The 22,844-nt window shown below is 39.0% G+C and overlaps 1 protein-coding gene across 5 annotated transcripts in view; it reads right to left on the bottom strand.

The window, feature by feature from the left end:
• PPP2R5C (protein phosphatase 2 regulatory subunit B'gamma) overlaps positions 1 to 22,844 on the bottom strand; it is a 73,231-nt gene that overhangs the window by 41,243 nt on the left and 9,144 nt on the right. For 2 of the 5 annotated variants that reach the window (XM_042879314.1, XM_042879394.1), the window contains exon 3: positions 17,256 to 17,415. In XM_042879314.1, coding sequence (XP_042735248.1) covers positions 17,256 to 17,415 — 160 coding nt within the window. Of the gene's footprint in view, positions 1 to 5,407; positions 5,618 to 17,255; positions 17,416 to 22,844 lie in introns of those variants that run through there. The other 3 variants (XM_042879467.1, XM_042879639.1, XM_042879553.1) reach the window with 2 other exon arrangements.

Genomic DNA, 22,844 nt, shown 5'->3' with positions numbered 1-22,844 from the left:
TAGTTGGCTCCCTCAGCTAAGATCCAAAGCCAAAAATATTTACGACCCATGAAAAGGACAGAAAGTGAGTGCCAACCATGGGAAGTCCCATTAACTGGATTAGCAGGTGAGGAAAGAAAGATTGCTGTGTGAAAGGCCTTCAAATATTTCCACTAACTAAAAACATACCTGTAGTTTCAGAAGTAGTTGTCAGTACATTTTAAATTCTCTAAAATAATCACAATGGTTCATTTGTGTGATGGAAGCATCTCTGTCAAAAGTGATTAAGAGGCACTCATCTATGCACCTTCCCTCTTAAGATTTTACTTGACGACAAAGACTCATTGTACCCTAAATGTGTACTAAATACAAATGTGTTGAAGGATTAAGGGTATTAATATTTAAATAAACATAACTCAAACCAGTTAAAGCTGACTGTGTACGTTATGTTTATGAGTTCTAGCTTACTCAAAAGATATTTTAGTTATCCATGTTCTCTAAAAACATACCTGCCACATAGCTTTTAGACTACCGCCGAGCAGCTAACAGAGCATTAAGAAACAAACAAAGCAGTGGTTTTGTGTGCTATTTTTAATCATACAAGTAATTCCAGCTCCTATCTTTAGTACTTTGCAAAAACAGTGAGAATCATAAAACATCATAATAGTTTTCATGAAAGCAGCACACAAAATTCAGAGTTACTACAGATGTAAAACTACCAAAAGGTACATGGCATCAAACACATTAAGGAGTCTGCTTTAATAACTGAAGGGAAATACTGCTCTTTGAATTTGAAAATGTATATATGTATACTTAGATATAAAATCAATTTTAAAGTGACAGTAAGGCCAATCATTTTTTGTGCTACGTGCAACAAAGAATTACAGCATCACATGATTTTCAACAGAAGTAGCAGCCTCACTCCCACTTGGCTAATATCTCCCCTCAAAGCACTGAAACACAGATGGAACTGCTCACATTGTCCAGTCCTGTTTTAAGCAGAGATTCCACACTCCCTTCTGCAGTCTTGTTCTCAAGTTTAAATGCCTTCATGGTGAAAAAGTTCTTTCTTTGTGTTCAATGGCCATCTCTCATGTTGCAGCTTGCATTTGTCACCTCTCCTCAAGCACTGTGCATCCCTGAGAAGTGCTTGGCTCGGCTTCCCCATCCCCTCTCCTCCTGACGGATGAAGAAAATATCACTACTCAGCCCTTCCTTCCTCAGGCCAGCAAACCCAGTTCTCTCAGCCTCCTTTTGTACATTGAGAGATTAATGGCTGCTGCTCTTCATGCTGAATTTACCCTGCATTACTGCTGAAGTGTGAGCTTTGGCCTCTACTTCCATTTAATTCATTACTAAATTGATTTTTTTTTTTTTTTTAGGCTCAGAAACAACTCCTGAGAAGTAAAAGCCCTCACGATATTTCAGGAAGTATTGATAGACAAATATCTACAGGCCAATTATATTTTCAGGAAAAAGAGACACAACCTATTTTTTTTTTTTTTTTTTTAAATGAAATAAATGTGCTGTTCTCCTTTAAGAAAAAATGCATATCACAGGTTCAAATGCATTATGCAGCTCACTTAGGAGTTGTTTCATCTCCTTGTCAAAGGAACTTGACCTTCTATATTGAAGTACTAAAATACAAAATAGAAATGCACCTATCAATAGATAGGGTGCTCTTGGTTGCCCTAAGGTGGTCCAAACTTATGGAAAGCACCGACAGGTGCTCGACACTGTGTTAATACCACACTGAACCAGTAGTCTTCGTTTACAAAATCTGAATGCAATTAAATAAATCTGAGCCCATCAAAAATTCAATTTTTTTTGCTCCCTGGGAAAGCAGAAGGGAATGGATGACAAGATATCTGAAACAGGCAATGGCCTACAGGAAGGCTCAGTGAGAGCTGACAGGATCAGGGCGTACACATCCTCCTTCCCACACAACTTTCATCATGTCTTGCAAAATATCTTGAAAATCATTTTGAAAAAGCATGAATAGACAACATTACCAACTGCAGCAGTCAGCAACTAGGCCACTAAAGCAATTGCTACACTCTGCTAATAATTCTGCCAGTAGAGATCAGATTTTTTGCCAATATTTTATTCAAATATCTGTCCACATCTTGAGTTGTAAAAACAGTGGCATTAGGGCTTTCTCTATCAATATTAGTTTTTTTTTTTTTTTGTTTGTTTGTTTGTTTGTTTTTTTTTTGTTTTTGTTTTTTTTTTTACAGCAGTCAACTGTATTTGTAATGAAAAAAAATGTGCCCCTCTCAAATGAATAAACATCTATGATCTGCCTACAGAAAGAACCAAGATCCCTTATTTACTGAGTGCAATCTGTACATTGTAACCTACAGCTTTCAGCAAGACTGCTCCACAGTAAATACGAACTGGTAACTCTGAAGTCTAGTGACAAATGTTAACTGCTCGCCTTAATCTATACTGCCTTCACAGCTGCTTTCTTTGCTTAAAGTACAGAGAAGAAGGCCCAATTCCTTGCCCCAGGCCTCATCTCAATTACCTGGAACAAGGCTCTGAGTCCACTCCCATCACCCTAGGGCTTTAGCTGCCAGAAGGTCTCCATAAGGAGAAAGCAGCACCTTGAAAATACCACCCTGCTTTGCTTTCCTCTTGCACCTTTTCTCTGCTGTCCTTATGTCATCTCCTGGCAAAACACACACAGACCAGCTGCTTTATCTATTCCATTTTTACTTGTTCTTCTATGCACACAAGTCTCCACCCAGGACCACGAAACACAGCAGTTACTCCATACTCATGACAGCTGGTCTATATAAAATCGTGATTTTCTTAGCTTTAGCTTGTTCCAAGAGGAGCTAAGCTCATCATGAGCACCAATAACGAGCAGTTCAGCTGTCCATCATGTGCTATCTTTGTACTCTAGAATAATCAATGCAGCAACAGCACAACTGGGACCTCCTGGAAAGCCTGCTGCAGGTGGAATGACCAAAGGGCTTACCACCCCAGCAGGCCAAACACCCCTCCTGAGCCAGAGCTTTCAGCATAAGCAAATAAGAGACCAAGGGCCGTGTGCCACATGCATCCACTCTGTGGCTGTACTCTCCTGGCGTTTGGTGTTTTCCACAATAGGTCCAAAGTCATATTCTGCAGGCCTGATTTCCACACACTGGTCTCAGGCAACTGCCAGCAGTCTGACTGTGACAAAGGGCAGAGCCTCATACTACCAAACCAGGAAAGGAGAACACATTTTTATGACAGCCATCAGGGTCAGCCAACAGGTCAGTGCTTGCCAAACAAGTCCACAGTGACTTCAAGCCAGGTAGTCAACATATCAGGATCCAGAGAGATGAGGTACACACCAAAGATAAAGCTGCAACCTGGATGAGGCAACGGCAAGGCCAAGGGCCTGACCTTAACAACAGCTCCAGAATGAAGGACTAGGCCTGACCTTTACACTGCAAAAGGAAGTAATCCTAATAGGAAATCAATCCTATACTGCAACAGGTGATGTAAAAGGACAACAACAGCATGGATTGGGGCAAACAGTAAATCTTTGTCATTAGATGTCAGAGTTATCAGTTCATTTTAATTACTAATTATACATAGTACTGTTCTGGGAGGGTTCATTTGGGAGGCAAATCAGTATTGCTTACATCAGAGCAGCTAGCAATATGAGGCTCACAAAAGAATGAAGTAATGTGTATAGATGGAGGAAGTGATCTCTAAAGAAATTCCTCTGGGCTATAACAGCAGACACCTAATTTCTTGCCTTCTGAAAAATGCTAAATTATCTCATACTACTTTCTTAATTGCTTATAATAAAGTTGACTCTTCACTCATTAAATAAAACAAAACCAACAAAAAAAACAAAAACACACAAGCATAATAGTCCTTAACCTCAACCTTACTAGTGTATTATCATGCATACCAAAAATATTGCATTTAGGATATTTCAGAAGCTTCTTAAAATAAGCTTTCACAGTTACGTATTTGATCTGAGCAACCAAAGGGATAACGGATTCACCAGTGCGAACCTTTTTTCATACCAAGACAAAGGATTGCTAAGGTTCAGCATTATAATACTACATAGTTCAGCTTCACACATTTTTTTTTTCTAAAACAGATTTGCGCCTTTAAAAGATGGAGCTTCTACCATTCCAAAAGGTATCATTAAATTAAGGTGATTTGGGCAGAAGGAAAAGCTACAGCTCAGGCAGTCACAGTTATATTCCCTTGACAACAAGCAAAGCCCTTATTCTAACTCAAAGGAATTTTACCACATTTCCCCCCACTCACAGACCAAAATTAGAGCCTTCTAGAATACATTCAGTCTCACTTCAGACAGAGGATAAGGGTCTTTCACGGGTAAAAAGAAATCATGATTTTTCCCCACATATGCTGACAGCTACTACTGTTTAGAGGAGCAGGCTTCTGAACGTTGTTTGTTTAAAAATTAACCTTCCAAAGCAAAATATTTTCAGCATATGGAATACTCATAAAAAACTAATTATTTTCAGTACCAATAGCTAGCCTGTGCCTGAGTAAGCTGAGAAGCTAAAGGTAATCACAAGCAGCATCAGCTGTGTTTCTTCCAGATAAGTGCCATTGTTCAGTGTGCGCTGATCTCATCTAAAAGATGTTCTGTTTTCATAAAAAGTTCTAAAAACAAAGCCAACTTGAGGAAGACGTTAAAAAATAAATGCTTTGATTGGTTAAGAAGCTTGTTTATACCACTTAAAAAACAGAAAGAAGTCACAGAATCACAGCAATACAAAATTTCGCTAACTGCAAAAATAGAAAAGACACACAACATTACGTAGAAGCTTCCTACCAAAATACATTTTCTCTAGGAGCTACACAACACGTCCATTTTCAATGCAGTAATTTTATAAACCCAGGAAGATGTATCCTGCACAGCGATTTAACATCCAGCACCATGAGCCAACGGGCACATAAGTGCTTGCTTGTTAGGGCTGAGCTGCCTCTCTTCTAGGAAATGCTTTATGAATGCATAAAGGATATTTTCCTAATGTATGTCACATCTCTCTCCCTGCCCCCCAACAAGACCAATTCTTCCACATGCTGCAGTGCATTTGAAAAGCATTCCAACCCAGCAATGCACACAGCAGCCCTGAAGCACACCCACCGTTTGTCCCTTTTCTATAAGAACTGTATATGGATAACTTGGCTCTTCCCTCCCCCTCCCCCGCTACCTTTCTGGGGTAGTGACTTCACATCCTTTGACATCAGCGCTTGCTGAAAGGGGGATGGGAGAGTTGCAGCAGAAAGCAGCAAAACCTGCTTTTAGCAATGCGTGCGATGCCTGCGTGCACGCTCAGCCTCCGCGCGGAGCTCGGAGCCGGCTGCCCGGCTACAAAGGGCTCCCGCAAGGAGCCGCACCGCCCCGGAGCCGGCCGGGGGGTCGCGATCCGCCACGACTCACCTCTGATGTGCAAAAGGGCCACGGGCTGGAAGGGCCCGTTGGAATTGGCTGCGTCAACCACCATCCTGCTGCCGGCTCTGTTACATGTCAACATCTAGGCTCCGCCGGGCAAGGCAGCGTATTCCTTAAGGCAAGAAACCGGCCTCCATTTTAGTTTAAAAAAAGACAGAAACTGAAGCGCTCTGCAGCTGGAGGGAACTGGCTGCTGGGTGATGTCAGCGGGCTGGAGGAGCCCCATTGGCTGAGGGCCGCAACTTAAAATGACACCGGGCGAGCCGCGAATGGGAGGCGGCCGGGCGGCAGGCGGCGCGCCCCCCAGCGGCCGGGCTCAGGGAGCCGGGCGGGCGGCCTGGGGCAAAGGGCTGCGCCGGGGCCCGGCGTCACACGCGGCTATAGCCCGCCGCTCACGTTCACTAGCGTCTGTTAAAGGAGCGCACGCCTTACTTGCTGTATAATGATAATAATAATATAAAAAAAAAAACCACGAAAAAGTTTAACGTTTCTTTCAACAAGGCTGCCAAGAATTGCCACGCTGGAGGCCAACTCAGCACTGAGAGCACTTCTACATCTTTACATTTCAAAAGCCATACAAAAAGCTGCTCCCAGTGAGATGGATCTCTGACTTGTTTTTAACAGCAGTTTGTAAATAGAAAGCCCTACTCACGCTCCAACGAAGTGTTTTATGGCTGGTTACTGGCAGGGGTTTGTCAGGACGAAGCCATACACATGGCATTTGGGAACTGAAGAATGCACACTCCAAGCTCATGTGAGTGTTTCTTCCACAGAAACAAACCTACACTGCAGCTTAACTTGGACGTAGCAGAACTCAGGTTTTTATTTTCAGCAAGCTCAATAGAAGTGTTGCAGCAGTAAGAACCAGGACACAGTCACAGAAAAATTTTGCTGCACAAAGCCAGAAATCCAAAAAAAAAAAAAGTAGCATAATTATTTTTACACTTTTTTTTACCTAAATTACTTCAGGTATTTGTAACAAGACTGTAAGAAACCTTTATCACAGGAGATCTGAAGATGTGTTTTTACAGAGAGTTACTTGAAGGCCCATTTTGTCTCCTGGATACCACACATCTGGGAGTGACATCCAGAGACAGACAATGCATCTGTACTAACCCCAAAGCTGCACAGCTCCCCAAACTCTAAACCAGCATGTCACCTTTTCTGGTATTCAAATTATTTGATCTACAACATTTTCCTACCTTATGATAGAGGAGTACATCCAAAAACAAAAAGATGCTTTTCAGTTACATAATTTGCTAATGAAGTTTTTGAAGAAAAATCATCAGGCATACACACAGCTGGCTGGAAAAAATAATGCACTGCCAAATGTAAGTTAGAGCTCTACTGAATATTACTGAATTGGATGAAGGGAAAAGACTAATTGGGATAGGTAAGAGAGGAGTACTTACTTGTGATACATGAAGGAATCAATTAGATTTACTGCTGACTGGGCCTGATTTAAAGTAGTACATCATGGATGTTCAAGAAAGATGCAAAAGCTTAAGTGAAAACAGTCTAGAAATAGTCTAGAAATATTACTAAAATATCAAGTGGGTGTTTTTTGTGTTGTGTTTTTCATATATATATATATATTTAATAGGAGGGTGAGTGAGAGTGGGTGGCTGTTGTATAGAGTTTTTTTGCAGGGGGAGTAGGGGAGTAAAAATAACTAGACTGTATCCAAGTGTTTTAGAAAGTAATTGCGGAGTTGGAGAGAATTAGTTCTCCATTCACTAAAGACAGTAAAGACAGTCCATCAAGGAGGATTAACTTAAATACTAAACAAAATCCTTTCACAATAAAAAAGTGAAGCAAACTAAGACTGCAAACTTTTTCTCCAAATTAAAAACAGCCAAACATAACAAGTGATATAAATGTAGCTGATCTTGCTTCTAGGTGCCATTTGTGGAACACAAACTTCTGATGCATTTTTAAGCCTCTTCTCCAAGACTGCAGAGATTCAGATCATACATTCTTCCAGTCTAGACAGTAGATATAATCACAAAAGTGTCAGTTTCTATATTCATACATTCTTTGGGTATACCTTAGATTTTAAACTTCAGTCTTCTAAAAGAAAGGCTACAAAAGAGAGCCTTGTAACAAGACTAGATTTAAAACTAAAACCAAGATTGAACCCAACCAGAAAGTGCTCTGCAAGATCTTAGTAGATGAAGGAGGAAAGAATAGCTAAATGTTTCTGCAATATTTTCATATGTAGAATTTTATAATTAAAGGGCAAATGGAATAGTACTAAAGAATATCAATGAGAGGAAGAAGAGGTTATTTAAACAAATTTGTGAAGAAAATTTTCCTGCAACAGAATAAAAAAAACATTAATTCTAAAAATGGGTAGCTGAAGTTAACAAATAAACAGCAAATATGCATTGACAGTACAGCAAAACTGTAGCTATCACAGGTCTCCTCTGAAGCCTGCTCCTCACATCAAACTTCCTGACAAGAGGAATGTCAGAAAATCCCATCAAGATCTCAGGATATATTTAAACGTGTTACATTTAGGAGCTAGCACTGTAGCTGGTGAATTCTCTTTAGCCCTTCAGCATATCTGGTACTTCCTTCAAAACAAATGCTCCATTTGAGTTGTCAAGTAAAAAAAAACAAACAACAAAAAAACCCCACAAAACAGAAAGCCACCAACAGCCCTCCTCCCAAACAACAAATTCACCTGAACAAAGCTTGCCTTTGCTTCTGTTCTGGACCTCATGTGATTTCCATGAAGACACCTTAAATGGTTACCTCTCACCAAATAAGAAGTTGGGACTTCCAGACTGGGAAAGGAGGGGGGCAGGGAAAATGTTATTTAGGCTGAATTCTAAAGATACTAAAGGCATAATTCTGTGACTACTGGAAGCACTATTCCTCAGCAACCTAAGTTAGTTCAGTTGCAGATTGCTTTCAGTTCTCTTCCTGCATTCCCATTTGCTTCCATGGTTTTCCAACCACAGAAGGAAATGAGTTGGGATGAGTCAAGTCATTTCCATAATCTGGTTCACCAAACAGCCATACAGAAAAGGAATGGGAATAAATGGGACTAGGTTTTACTGTAGCATTGATTTTTTTTTTCTTTCCCCCACAGAATCACAGAATCTTTGAGTTGGAAGGGACCCTTAAAGGTCACCTACTGCTCAGTCAGGCTGCATAAAGCCCCATCCAGCCAGACCTTGTAAGTCTCCAGGGCTGGGGCTTCCTCCACCTCTTTGGGCAACCCATACCAGTGTCTCATGACTCTCAGTGTAAAAACAAACAAACAAACAAACAAAAAACAACCAACAACAACAACAAAACTTTTTCCTTATATCTGGTCTCAATCTGCCCTCTTTCATTTTCAAATCATTATCCTATGTGTTGTCCTACCACAACAGACCCCACTAAAGAGCTTGTCCCCTTCTTTCTTACAGCCCTCCCTTTAGATACTGAGAGGCCGCTCTCAGGTCTTTCCAGAGCCTTCTCTTCTCTGGGCCACACAGCCTCAGCTCTCTCAGTCTGTCCTCGCAGGGGAGGTGTTGTGGCTCTGTGGATGCACTCTAAAAGGTCCATGTCTTTCCTTTACTGAGGACCCCATATCAGGACACAGTACTTCAGGTGAGGTCTCACCAGAGCAGAGTAGAAGTAGTTTCATCCAAGAAACTCTTTTTTTTTCCCCTTTAGGCAAAATTTATCACTCTTGCAAATGATGTAATGCTAAAAAAAGGGTCTCCTCCCAGCCCCGAACACTGAGTTCAGAAAGTTACCTGAGGACAACTGTCTTAGGAGAAGGAAAGAAAGAAGTGCTATACAGTCTAGAAAAGAAGCTGCAGCAATGGGAAAGATACTGGACTCCCTCATACAACAGTCTAGCTCAATTCCAAAGGACAGAGAATGAAAAAAAAGTTCTTCAAGCAAATAGAGACAGTAAGCACTAAATATTCTAAATAAGAAAATAAATAAGAAAAAGACATAACTTGGGTAAATAAAACAGATCTGAACTACCACTTAGCTTCCCTAAAAAATTCCAAACACTAAATCATAGAGAAAAGATGGCATTCTACATTCAGAGTAAAAAAAATCAGTAACATTTACTTACTAGTACACAGGAAAAAAATTAATTAAAATTGAAATTGACAAGCATCTACCTAGACTAAATTTGTCTCTATCTGCATCCCATTATATTTGCATAGTCACTGAAGTAACGCAGACACACAGACTCAACGAGACCAAATTCTTCTTCAGCCAACACCATACACTCAGAACATGTTTTAAGCAGAAAAAAAGTTAAGGAACACATAGTAAGCTCAGAAATCCACACAACAAAATTACAAAAAAAAAAAATAATTAAAAAGAACTGTCTTTTAAAAACATATTTTGGTGCAAAAACATACTTCCCTGGGCAGATAGCAGAGACTCTTTTTCAAGTACTGACAACCTATTTCAACTAAACCTTGTATAGAAGCCAACACAAAACCACATACAGGAGTAATATTGATGTATAACACAGATCACAAGTCATTTTCTGGAAATGAAGCTTAAAATCACATTTAAGAGTAAAATCTTGAAAGCATGACAGTTACCCAGCAAACACTCATCCATTTGAGTGTATACATATTAAATACGTTTGATTAGTAGATGTCTTATGAAAGCAGTTTAGTGTGACAAAAAAGTTTAGGTCAGTGAGGACCTGTGCAATGGACAGAATGCTCTCTTTATAAATATGAGCATACTAAAAGATAATTCAAATGATTTAAACTCTGAATAGAGAGGTTATAATATACAATTTAAAACATGGTATTATCTTATTTTCTACTTTAATGGGTTCTATCTGGGCTTGAGTGGAAACAAGTTTGGTAGGAAATGCTGCCAGTGACAGATGTAAAGCATGCTTCTAACACTTCCAGCTCCTGACTAATGAGTAGGTGCTGGAGAGGGCAGTTGAAATGAAAAATGGCTCATTAATCCTAGCCTGTGATTTCATGTAAAGCTAACTAAAGAAAAATAATCACTCTCAGGCAAGGTATTTCTCTTTATAACCTTTTTTTTGTTCAGTTATTATTCACTCACAAAGGGTATTGTTTTTATCTTTAGAATGTTACAAAGTCACTCAGACTGGATAGCCGCTAAATAATCTAACACTTTCATAATGATTATTTACTCATTTGATTGTGTATTTTCCTGTACCAACATTAAATACCTACCATTTTTTTCCATGGGATTTCTACCATTTCTGTGTATACCAACATTGCAAAAATTTTAATCACTCAAATTTGATTCAATAGTTCTTCCAGACACAAAAAGTTACTAAATTAACATGGCAAAGAAAACCTCCAGGCTTCTTTCATAGGATACAATAAGTACATTCAGTGAAAACTAAGCACACTGATATGGGACCTTCTGCAATATTTTCATCTACAGGCTTTTTGTTTCAATAAATTCAACACAAAATTAGGCTGCCAAATATACTATAGCAGAATGAACGCAGCCAGGATCAGAAGAACAACACTTAGCATACTAAGTTAGTCCACTGTAGTTCATGTAAAATGGAGAAAACATCATCTGTTTGACAGCACTGCATTCAGCGATGCTTTGCATGACAATGAATTTGTTTTGCCTCATTGTTTTGCCTATTAAATGCATTACATCTCAGGGCAAATTATCTTTTGAAGCAGTATAATCTTGTTTAATCTACTACCTTACTTTGCATAAAACTGTGGTGTTACCCCCTTACAGCTGGACAAAATTCTTTATTTGCTGTGCACGCAGATAGAAAGCACAATTCAAGTGGAATGGCTGAAGTACTGCACCTTCTGTGATGGAAGTGACATTAAACATTCAGATTTTGTCTCGACAGCTTGTAAGGATAATGCTCCTTAAAACCTCCAGAAAGTCCCTTACCTTCTAGATTCCCATAATTCCAAGAATATTACAGATACCCCACCTCTTCTACATCAAGAAAATAGATGGTAGTTGAACGAAAAATTAACACTTTGATCAATTTACCTTGATCTCAATTTTGCTTAGGTATCTGTTCCCTGGGTTGAGAGAAACATGCAATAGTTTTCTATTCTTGATCTCTTCAGAAACTGTCATTTTTCCCATTCCTCATTGTTTAAGAAATTAATATTTCTCCCTCCATCCACTTTTTGTTTTACAGTGCATCAGAATCTTAGGGTAGAATCACCTCTTCTGCAATCTTCATTCATCAGATTTCAATACTGCACAGAGAAAGAAAACAGAACTCCCTTATACAGCCACTTACAACTTAAAAGCACTAGGAAAGCTTTTACAACACTTGCCTCCCTATCAGAATCCTATACCAAAGGCAGACAAGTTGGGACACCAGCCCTCCTTTTGCACAAAACAGAATTTGGCACACCTATTAAGTCTCTTCTTGGAAAAAAAAAAATCTACCATTCACTCCACATGACACGCATTTAGAAAATGGCATCCTTATGACCTGTCATTTTTTTTCTTTCAAATGGATATTTGTTATTGTTTTTTGTCATTGATAGCCCAACTTCATTACTAAAACTATTAAGTCAATAGAGCTATTTCTTCCTACACTGAGATATATATGTACACACATGCATGAAGGGGAATGTGTGTGTAAGGCATTTCCCAAGACAGCAAAAAACCCAGCCACTAGGGGAAAGACACAACTCCATAAACAAATTAGGAATTGATTTTGAAAACAAAAGCTGAACTCAACTGTCAAATTTAAGACTATAAAAAAACTATGTTCACCTTTATATAAAAAGAAAATAGCAACACAAAACACAAAGCCATGACAGTGGCATCACAGGAGTTCACCACGAGGCTATAAAACCTATTTCCACCCAGCTTTAAAAAAAAGACATGCTATAAAAATAGCTTTTTTGAGTTACATCCAAATTTACATATGCATGACTAACACTTGTTCATAAGGATATTATTTAACACTTCAGAATATTATGGAGCATCGCATTCTAAGATAATTATTCTAGGACTGACAGAATATTATCATTCAATGAACATTACTTGCAGATTTAAGCTAGATTTGTGACACAACAGTATTTGACCACATATGAAGTGTTTTGTTCCACTCAAGGCACCTTAGCACTGTACTCAAGAATCCTCACGGCAACATTGTTTTGTATTTGTATTTGTTTTGACTCAGATCACATCAGTAGAAAACATCACCATTTTGTACAACACCTCTCTCAACACATTTACACATTTATTAAAAATCAGCACATTCTTGCAAAATAACATCAACAAATACAACTACGCTCACCTGTCTCCACTGTAAAAAAAAAATACCTTGTAGCTTATCAACTAAAAGTACATAATGGACAAAGAACTATCTTAGAAATACACAATTAGCATGGGAAAAAGCATCCACCTGTAATGCAAGTATTTTTAAAATTCTGTATTTTAGAATACATACTTACTGAATCACTAACCTCAAATTTTACTTTTCGGTATCAGATCTTACAGCAGAGAAAATACAGTAATAAAGGTGGCCAGTTCACTGTTTATGAAACAGTATGAACAGTTTTGGCTGCTTTTTCATTCCTTTCTATCCTTTATCAGTAACTCAGCAAATCCAGAGCAACACCTCAACAATTCAACCCTTTGGATGCCAGTGTTGGCATGCTGTTCTCACTTAAAAGGGGCCACTACGATCCCCATAAAGTCAAAGTAGTATTTTAAACATGTTTGCAAAAAATATTAAGCTCTAATGATTTAGATAGTAAACTACACATAGAATTCACAAATGACTGCATGAAATTCTCTTCTTAAAGAAAGTGTGTAAGGAAAAAAAAAAGCTAGATTTGGAAGTAAACATGATTAGTCCATGCCAAAAGGAAGAAATGTCATCCTTACCTTTCCTCAATATTAAACTTAGATCTGTACGATCTGAAATAGATGGAGACTGACTTTCTACATGACCTGACAGTAAGAGGGCAAGAGGGAACAGTTGTAAACAAAAAGAAAGGAGATGAAATCATCTCAGTCAGAGGAAAATTCTTTACCCAGGGGGCAGTGAGGCCCTGGCACTGCTGCTCAGAAAGCTGTGGGTGCCCCATCCCCCAGAGGTGCCCAAAGCCAGGCTAGATAGGCCCTGGGCAGCCTGAGCTGGTGGGGGGCAGGCAGTCCATGCAGGAGGTGGAGCTGCTCATGCAAGTTCTAGAGCTTTTTCCAGTATTTAGTATTTATTTTATGTATTTAGGTGTCAGAAGTTCATATAGTTAACCTAGATTAAAGAACTGAAGTAAAATTCACAACACTAGCAATTAGCACAGTAACTGCCAGCACAGGGCAAAGCAAATCACAGATTTATATATATATATATCTATATATATATATATCTCTCTCTCCATAGTGCAAAAATAAACTTTAAAGAAGATTCTGTATTTCAAACGGAGAGTTGCAAAGAACACAAACTTCAGTGTAACAGCGGTCAGATACATACAATAAATACTTGTCCATACTGAACGTTTGTGCTGTTTGTGTCTCAGAACACATTCTGAATTCATCAGTTTAAATACATCCTGAATTACAAGCCATTTTCTTAACAGTGCTAAAATAATGATAAGCTTCTGAAAGCTGAATCACCCTTAATTATTTATACTAGCTATAACCAAAGCATTAATCAAGAAGTTTTCAAACACCACAAAAAAAACCACAGAACACTTGATTAGGCCCCAACAAGTAACTTTTCCCAGACAACAGCTAAAAACAAAAGCAACTTTCTGTAATAAGTACCCATACTACAAATCTTAGCAAACATGGTAAAGCAGATAAGCTGAAGTTAACACAACACAAACTTGTAGGCACAGAATTTTTTTGTTTCAGTGAGAAATTAGCAAGATCTTTTCACACCATCTGACCTTAGATTACAGTCCTGGAAGCAGCCCTTCTGGGATACTCCTGGGTTATGTGCAGGCAGACACTGCCTGTTCTACCTGCACTGAGTCAGGCTGCACTTCACTCTGCTGTACAGGGATCTTCGCTGGCTTGCAGTTTTGCTAACACACACACGTCTCTGCAAAGCAACAGCACCCCACACTTCTCAGAAATTCTGTGTTTATTCTTAGAGCCTCTTAACTCATAATTTATTTCCTTTTCTTTCTGCTAAGCTATGCAGCTCCTCCATTTCCTGAATAAACTGAGGGTTTACAATGTTAAGCGTAACGTGCTCCAATGAATACAAGTCATATTGCACTAATAGCAGTTATCAGGGCAAACACACTGGCATTTCCAGAAACAATTTCATGCAATATCTAACGGAAAGTTAGCAGCATACCTGAAGGCTAAAAGTTGAGGCTAGTTTAGGTTAAAAGGCAAAATATTTCCCATGTAAGAAACACAGACCAAAAACCACTTAGGCAGTTCCCCCTCTCCCTTCTCATTAGTTCAAGAGATCCGCTGACCCCAGCTCGAGTCCTACAGCACAGAAGAAAGCAGCCATACTTCAGCATTACCGCAGGCCACTGAGAGCCTACCAGCCACAAGCTCCCACAGAGCTAACACAATTTTGCACACACAGAGTCAGTTCCATTCTGTAAGTTGTGTTTTTAATACGACCTTATATGAAGTACCTCACACGACACCCTACCCAGTATTTATGAATGGAACACACATCTCTTGGCCTACTACATGTAGAAGGAAGGTTTCCCAGCACTGTGGCTACAGAAATACAACTCCCTTAAGAGTTTTAACCAGCTTCCAAAACAACTAACCCAAAGCAATACTGTGTTCATTCCAATCCTTTACTCAAGTCAAACTTGCCTTAATCCTCTTGGCCTTTTTAAATTACAGCCTGGCCAGTAGGCTTTCACTGCTGTCCAGGCAGGAAACACATGCAAAAAACTCAAACACAGAACAAGAAAGTTTAGGAAGTCCAATAGCCACAAGCAGGCACACGTACTGGGAGCAGCAACTACACAGGTACCTGGCTACTATCCATGAGACTGGACATAACCTTACTAGAAACGCAGTAATTATTATCCATCACTAGATCACCAATGGTACTAGTGTTTCATAACAAAGTTTGACTTTCAACAGCCTGGGGACACACATACAGCACCATGAGACATCCTACAGAGCTAAGTTCAGCATCTTTTATTTCCTGTCACCTGGAAGTAGGTGAAAGGAATCACAGCTTGAAAGTCAAAGCACGTGCACAATATATTGCTATTGACATGTAGGTACATTGCTTCAAAAGCATTAACACACCTCACACAGATAAAGATTTTTTTTTTTTTTTTTTTTAATTCTTGTACTCGGATCAGGCTCTCTTCTGCCATTTGTTGGTCTATTTCAACTCCAATATCTTCCAAAAAATTTCTGTACATTCACCCCATCCTCTGGGGACTGACTACCTTTCCCCCCCTCTCATCCACACTCACTTTTCTCATTCCATCTCAATATCCATTCTGCTTCCAGTTGAATACTCAGTCCAGTCTCACTGACCTGACAGCCCCAGACACTACCAGAAACACACTATTTACAACTGGACAGAATGGAGGTTCTAAGAACAAGTCATGAGTATTTTCCTCTGCAAGTGATTCTCTGAACAAAGGAGAACGCCTGTCAACAAGGTTGTGATCAAACCTTTTTCAAAAAATGCTGCTTTTATTTGGTGTAATTTGCTTATGCCTCACCCCAGATTGTGATGGCTAACTGTATGTGCGTGAACTTGCCCTGTCAGTTTAAGACATACAACATACCTTTCAGTAATCTGTGGTGTTACATATTCTTATTTAGACATTCAATAAAAGAGATTGAAATTTACGGATTAAACTGCATTTAAATCTTGAAGCCTTTTATACAGATTTTCACGCTAGCAAGATGAACAGTATTTCGTATTCTTTTCATAAAAGCAGTATCCATGGGATAAGACGAATGCTGCAGCCTAATTTTATCTACATGAAGAGCAGTACAGTTCATGTAAGCGGGGAAACTGGGTTCCTTATTGTCAAGGAGCACTAATGCATTATATCAAGAGGAAAATTACTAAGGAAAAAAAAGTCTTATCCCCTGACATTTTCACATTATCTACCACTGGTCTGCCTAACATTTCAGTGATGTATTGGCGTTTCACTGCCAACTTTGAAGACAGGAAAGTAGTATGCACTGCATTCCAAAAATGCCTTTTTTGAAATAAACCTTTAGAGCAGATCAGTTTCTTGTAACCTACAGATCAGTGCATCCGAGCACATCTGGAAAACTGCACCTTAAATCCACAAGGTACCGTAAGCACAACACACTGACATGCTAACAGCACAGACAGTAGCTAAAACAATAAATACCACATTAGTGAGAGAAGATGCATCAATTATTATTGTTTTTCCATCACAGGCAGCAGTAAATATAATTCTGTATGATCACAAAGCCCTAAAATTGACAAAAGAAAAAAATGATGTCACCAGAAAGACACAACTCTGTCTAGTTCATGCTCAGGAAATCCGACCAACCAGCAGGGATAGACCTGGCCTTCTCTCAGTGCCAAGATCTTTGTTTGCACAAAGTAGAGTTTGAGCACGTCTCATTGAGGACACAAAATTGATGTTTTACCAAAGAAAAAAAAAAAAAAAAGACCAAATATTTCTCTTTTATGTGAGATGGGTGAATTTACTTACACATAAACACTTTTGGGCTGAAAAGGCTCAGGTATTTCCTAAAGTGACTGCCAAGACGGCAACAGCCTGGAAGCCTGTTTGCATATGCAAGTATGTGCAAGTTTGCATATGCTAATATTTAATAGATAATATGTTTTTCATTTAAAGTGTCAGAGTAAAAATGCTTCAATCTCACACTCAATCCCTCACAAGAGTCACTTTGGTTTAGAAAGACATACCTTTTAAAGCTGGCAGTTTTTGAAGCTCCCTGTTATTGCTGACATTAAACCTTGATGAACTCTGACGCTTTTCCTTTTTCAGTACTGTCTGGGGTGCTGGTACTTTGATTTTAGATAACTGTGCTGGGGGAGGAGCGCTGTTTGATTTTTTGTTTGACACCTGTTTAAAAAGAAATGAAAACAGTTAACTGTAGTTGGACTTGGAGCATCTTTTACGTTGTCTTTACTGAAATAACATAAATAGAATGTTTTGACTGAAAGGTTATTTTGTCATCCCCTGCATGTATAATTACTTTGTTCCCTATGTGTATTATTTCTATACCATAACATTCACATAGATGGAAATTAATCATTCTGTTACATGCATCCACCCATTTATTCAGTTACCTGCCAACAAAAAAAATGTTATAACATAGCTCCTCAGCTGCTCCCACCATCTGTGTGAGGAGTCCAGGTCTTCAAGGTACTCGGCTATCTGATTTGAGCTTCAAAAGAATCAGGACCCTGTCTATTTACATCAGCTGAACTTCACTCTGCCTATTTGTATTGTGCCTTGCAGTCAGAGTCATACACTGGCCAGGGTATTCAGACTTTGACAGAAGTTTAGAAAATAAAAAGGATGAATCTTATTATTGTAGCAAATAGAGTTAGGAAACTTCAGCAGCTTCTAAAACATACATATAGCAGTTTGCTGCCTATTCAGAGCAAGTGGCTTTTACTATAATATTCCTTACCATAAAGTCACTGTACCTCTGTATGAATTAAATAACAGAATGAGAAGAATGGACCTTTTTGCTCCATTTCCCAGAACATATTTGATAGTGCTCTCACTCAAACTAAATAAAATGCATCACTAACAAAAGCCTGTTGAAATTGAAAATTGAAATTGAAACTTGAAATGAGAAAAGCAACACTACCTTTTTTCTTTTAAGTAGGAAAAGCAGGTTTAAAGTAGGCAATAGTTGACTGTTTCTAAACATGAAAAACTTCACAAGGCACTTTACAAGGACGATAATACATCCAGATACATAATACTTCTAGAAACAGACTACAACAGGAATGTAACAACAGCTAAGTGAGAAACCTTACTGCAGGTACTGTAGTTTGGTGGTTTTTAGTTTTGCTGTTTAGACAAAACCAGGATCTTAAATTGATGTAGAAACTTTTCAAATTCTCAAGCTATTTTACATTGCAGCAAACTACTGAAAAGACACCTTAGCTTACTGAAAAGACACTCTCTCTTACAAGAAGAGAACACAGTCTCCTTTTCAATAAATGCCTATATGATAAGTAAAAGAAAAAAAAATTGGACAGGAATGGGATTCAGGATGGAAATCAGGTCATAATGCTGCTATTTCAGCATTTCAATGGATTTAGATATAACAGATACAAAAGCTGTGTTTCAGTTACCAGACACTTTCATAGAGATGTATCTAAAACAACAAATCTCATATTCTGAAGAGGATTTCCAGAATAGCTTATTCATTAGCCATTTCCATACAGTTCGTGAGTGAACACGTTCAGTGCATGTAGAAATGTTACCTTACCATACATCACCATTCACAGAGTCTAAAGGTAGACAAATTGAAGACTGTCGTTTTATGCAAACCTTTATCTGGAAGCAAATACTCTGTAACCGGCAGAGAAACGTCTGTATTTCAACAATACAGTACTGTACGTAACAGAACTGTTCATGCGTTGGAAATGACTGAAAGCAACATTTAGATGTTTAATGAGAACTAAGATACCCATTCTGCAAGTTTTTAAAGTTAAAAGAGCAAAAATACAGAACAAATAAGGGAAAAGAGGCAGTACATTGATAACCACACGTTATCAAAAATATATTCTAGACTTCCAGTAAAAATGGTGCAAGTTTGTAAGTTAAAGGCATTTACATACAAATGACATTTCCCTGCATTATATATATTTTTTTCCACTATTTCTCTAAAACACTAACTGCTGAAAAATCTTTTTTGCTCAAATACAAACAATCCGCGAGGTAAATTCTACCCCTTAACTCAAATTAAGAAAAAAGTGTTCTAAATTATCAAGTGACAAAGCAGATGGAAAAGTAGCATTAAAAATTAGGAAGCGATGATTTGCCATGCATTATGCAATTAAAGCTAATTATACTTTCAACCTATTATAAGCAATATTACTATACAAGATTCTACACTTTTAATGTTATGCTTGATCTTAATGCTGTTTTCTGAACAGGCTATCCTCCATTACCACCTGTTTTTTTGTTCATTACTTAAAACAGGAAAAGTCACTTTCCTGCTTCCTCTATTCCCAAGCAAATTCTTAACTGTGAATTAACAAGTACTCACTTGTGCCTTTACACACACACACACTATGGTAAATTAAGGTAGCTCACTCACCAGGAAACCATGTATTCTGAATTGCAGATAAATTCTAAAATTAGCCAGAAGTAGTTATTTAAAAGGATGGGCAACATTTCTAAATAGAGGCATTGAAAGAAAGCATTTTTTGTTCCTATGGCAACTTCCAGTCTTGCAGTGATGGTTCCACGTAATTCCAGCCGTGAATCACCAGCCCTTCTTTCCACCATCAGCCCCAACCATCCCTGAATTTCAGCTGTGTTCCAACTGTTCAGCCATCACACATCAGAGAACTGCCGGAGCAGCTTACAGCTCTTGGTTATGTGAAAGCTATGCTATGCAGCAATGACTGACAACTTCTGCAAGTGGCACTACAGCTCTCTAAAGACTGTGCTCACCTCCAAAACTGGCACATAACCAGCCCTTGCATAGAAGGGCATCTGAAGAAATTATGTCATTTTAGGCAGCACATCTCAGTCATCCCACCTTTTATTTTCTGCATTAGGCAGCTGCAAGCCTAATGAGAACAACTCAGACTACTTTACTTTTTAAAAAGATACAGTGCTCCTTAGTTCTGAGTGAAGACCTGTGCTCAGCTTCCTCCCCCAGTAACCAAACTATTTCAGAAAACCACAATTCCTGAGGAAAGCTGACAGATGTTTGGCTACGAAGAACAATTATTTGATAGTAGAACAGTCAAATTACAGATACACTTTTATCAATACTTTCAGTAATTAGAATGGGAAATACCTGTTCTTACCCTCGTTCTGAAAAACTGCTCCCTCCTACCCAAGTGTTTATATAGTCACATTCAATTCAAAGTGGCTGATAAACCTAAAAATGTGTACAAATTACTCTGAAAAATCATCATACTGAGAAAGTGTTTATGTAGATCATAATTTAAAAACAACCTCCAGATTTTCTGATCATCTTCACTTTTAAAGCTGCAGCTTCACTTACTTTGACGAATATTAAGACTATCATGACAAGTGTAATTCTGACTTCTAACTCCTGCTTGTAATAATTGAGAAAACAGAGCTTATGCTCCTCGGTTCCCATGAATAGGCTTGACATGAATTCAAGAAAGGAAGAAGTTACTTGTCAGTAACAAAAGCTCAAGATGTAGTCCTTGCATCCCTCCCTCCCTTGTGTCACAAAACAGCCAAGGTCAGCAGGGTCCCTGGGGTCCACCTACTCCAGCTCCTGCTCAAGCAGGGACACCCAGAGCAGGGTGCACAGACACATCCAGGCAGATCTTGAAGAGATTCCACAGCCTCTCTGGTGGCCTGTGCCAGTACCTCATTATCCACACAGCACAGAAGTGCTGCTTGATGGTCAGATGGGTCCTCCTGTGGCTCAGTTTGTGCACACTCCTCTTACCTTGGCACCAGGCAACACAGAAAAGAGCCTGGGCCTGTCCCCTTCGCACCACCCTTGTCCATGTTTTAAAATACATTTATGAGACCCCACCTCCCCAGCCTTCTCTTCTCCAGACTGAGCAATCCCGGCACTCTCAGCCTTCCCTCATAGGAGAAGTTCTCCAGTCTTTGCAAAGATATTGAACAACTGTCAGGCAGAAGTCCTCATGTATGAAGAATGAAGTACATTAGTGTTTTAACAACACTGCTTTGAACACAGTTTGATTCCTTGAGCACCTGACGCAGGTGCATACTGACCAAAGCAAAACACTACATTTGTGATCAGATGAAAAGGACAAAGCACATCTCCAGTTACAGCCAGCTTTTAAATTAATTGATCATCACCCACCAGCCCACATGGTAACTTCAGACAGTCACCTAAGAGAAGAGAGCTGGAGAGAACTGGGAGCAGAAACAAGGGTGCACCCGTGTCCCATTTCAACAAGTCTCTCCAGAAGACTCAAGACATCTTCCCTCACTGACAGTCCCTCAAACCACCAATACTCAAGCTACTTTACCAAATAGGCAACCAGAAAAATCTGGTCAACCTCACTTTTCAAAGAACAGTCACTAATAGAACTAATAGTCAAATTAGACCAGATCATACAAAGCCTCGTGGCTCCACAGAACCCTAAGGATTTCCAAGGCAAACCTAGAAGAAAACAGCAAGCTTTCATACTTGGTTTTCAGATAAAGTGGTCAGAGAAGGGGAAGAATTTGAAGATGGCAATGGATGCATCTGCCAATCAAGATTTAAACAACTGAATGACTAAGCACAGGGCAAGAGATATTCTGTCTCCCTGCCTGAAGATAACACAGAACTAGGCAACATCCTGTATGGTGTTTCTTGATACATATCTGGTTAGCATTAGCCTGCAAGTGTATCCCCTCTATTGAGTACCATAATTGAATTCAAGTTTAAAAAGGCACATGTACCAACCCAGCATAAAAATAGCATGCTCTACACCACTAAGAATCTTTATGAGAAGCCCAGAGTGCAAGGTTTACCTACTGAAACTTCTGAACCAGTTATCAAATGATTAAAACTTCCTGTGAAATGCAGGTACACAAGGTAAAAAGCAGAACGCTCTTGGTAAGAATCAATATCTTGAACCTGAGATAGAAGGAAAATGCTTCTACTAACGCAGATTTAATCCTTTTCTTTTTCATTTTGGTACAATAAGTAGCCCCTATGGATTTACCCTTCATTAGGATAAACAGAGGCCAGCACCCAGAAGAACCCATTTCTTGCCAAGCAAGCCTCAAAAGGGGCTTTAGAAGCTCTCTGGATTACAGATGAAATAAACTTACATTGAATCTGAAATACAATTTACTGAAACTAAGCAAAGAACTGCAAAAAACATGAAAGACATTTACAACTTCATTTTCAAAAATCTGTGAGCATCCAATTTGTAATTAAAACAATCAGGCTAAGAGGCAGATGCCAAGTAGATGATCAGTGTAATTAAGCTGAGTTTAAACTTAGTGTAGTCTCGAGATGAGAACTAAAATCAAAGATCAAGAAGTCAAAATGAGTGGAGAGTAGCTGAAATCTAAATACCATTCAGATATTCCCCTCTGAATAACTTCAAAGCAGCACGAAAATCTCTAAACATTCCAAGCATCTCAAACTGCCTCAGAGCTCTCTCCTTTGCAGGTCTTCATTTACTACTCTATGTTGAGGCTGCAAACAAGGTCAGGCCACATCTGACACAGGCCCAGCAGCAAACAACCCAATAATTATACCCACAACATACCTGCAAGAGTCAGGCCAGTGGCAAAAGATTAGCAGCTGGCATTGAGGAAAGAGTATCAAAATTTCCCTAGAA

This window comes from Lagopus leucura, unplaced genomic scaffold (genome assembly GCF_019238085.1).
Source record: "Lagopus leucura isolate 7727_CA_CO unplaced genomic scaffold, USGS_WTPT01 Super-Scaffold_1, whole genome shotgun sequence".
NCBI classification, from domain to species: Eukaryota; Metazoa; Chordata; class Aves; order Galliformes; family Phasianidae; genus Lagopus; species Lagopus leucura.
The sequence above is the reverse complement of the archived record's forward strand: the minus strand, read 5'-3'. Positions and strand labels throughout refer to the sequence as shown.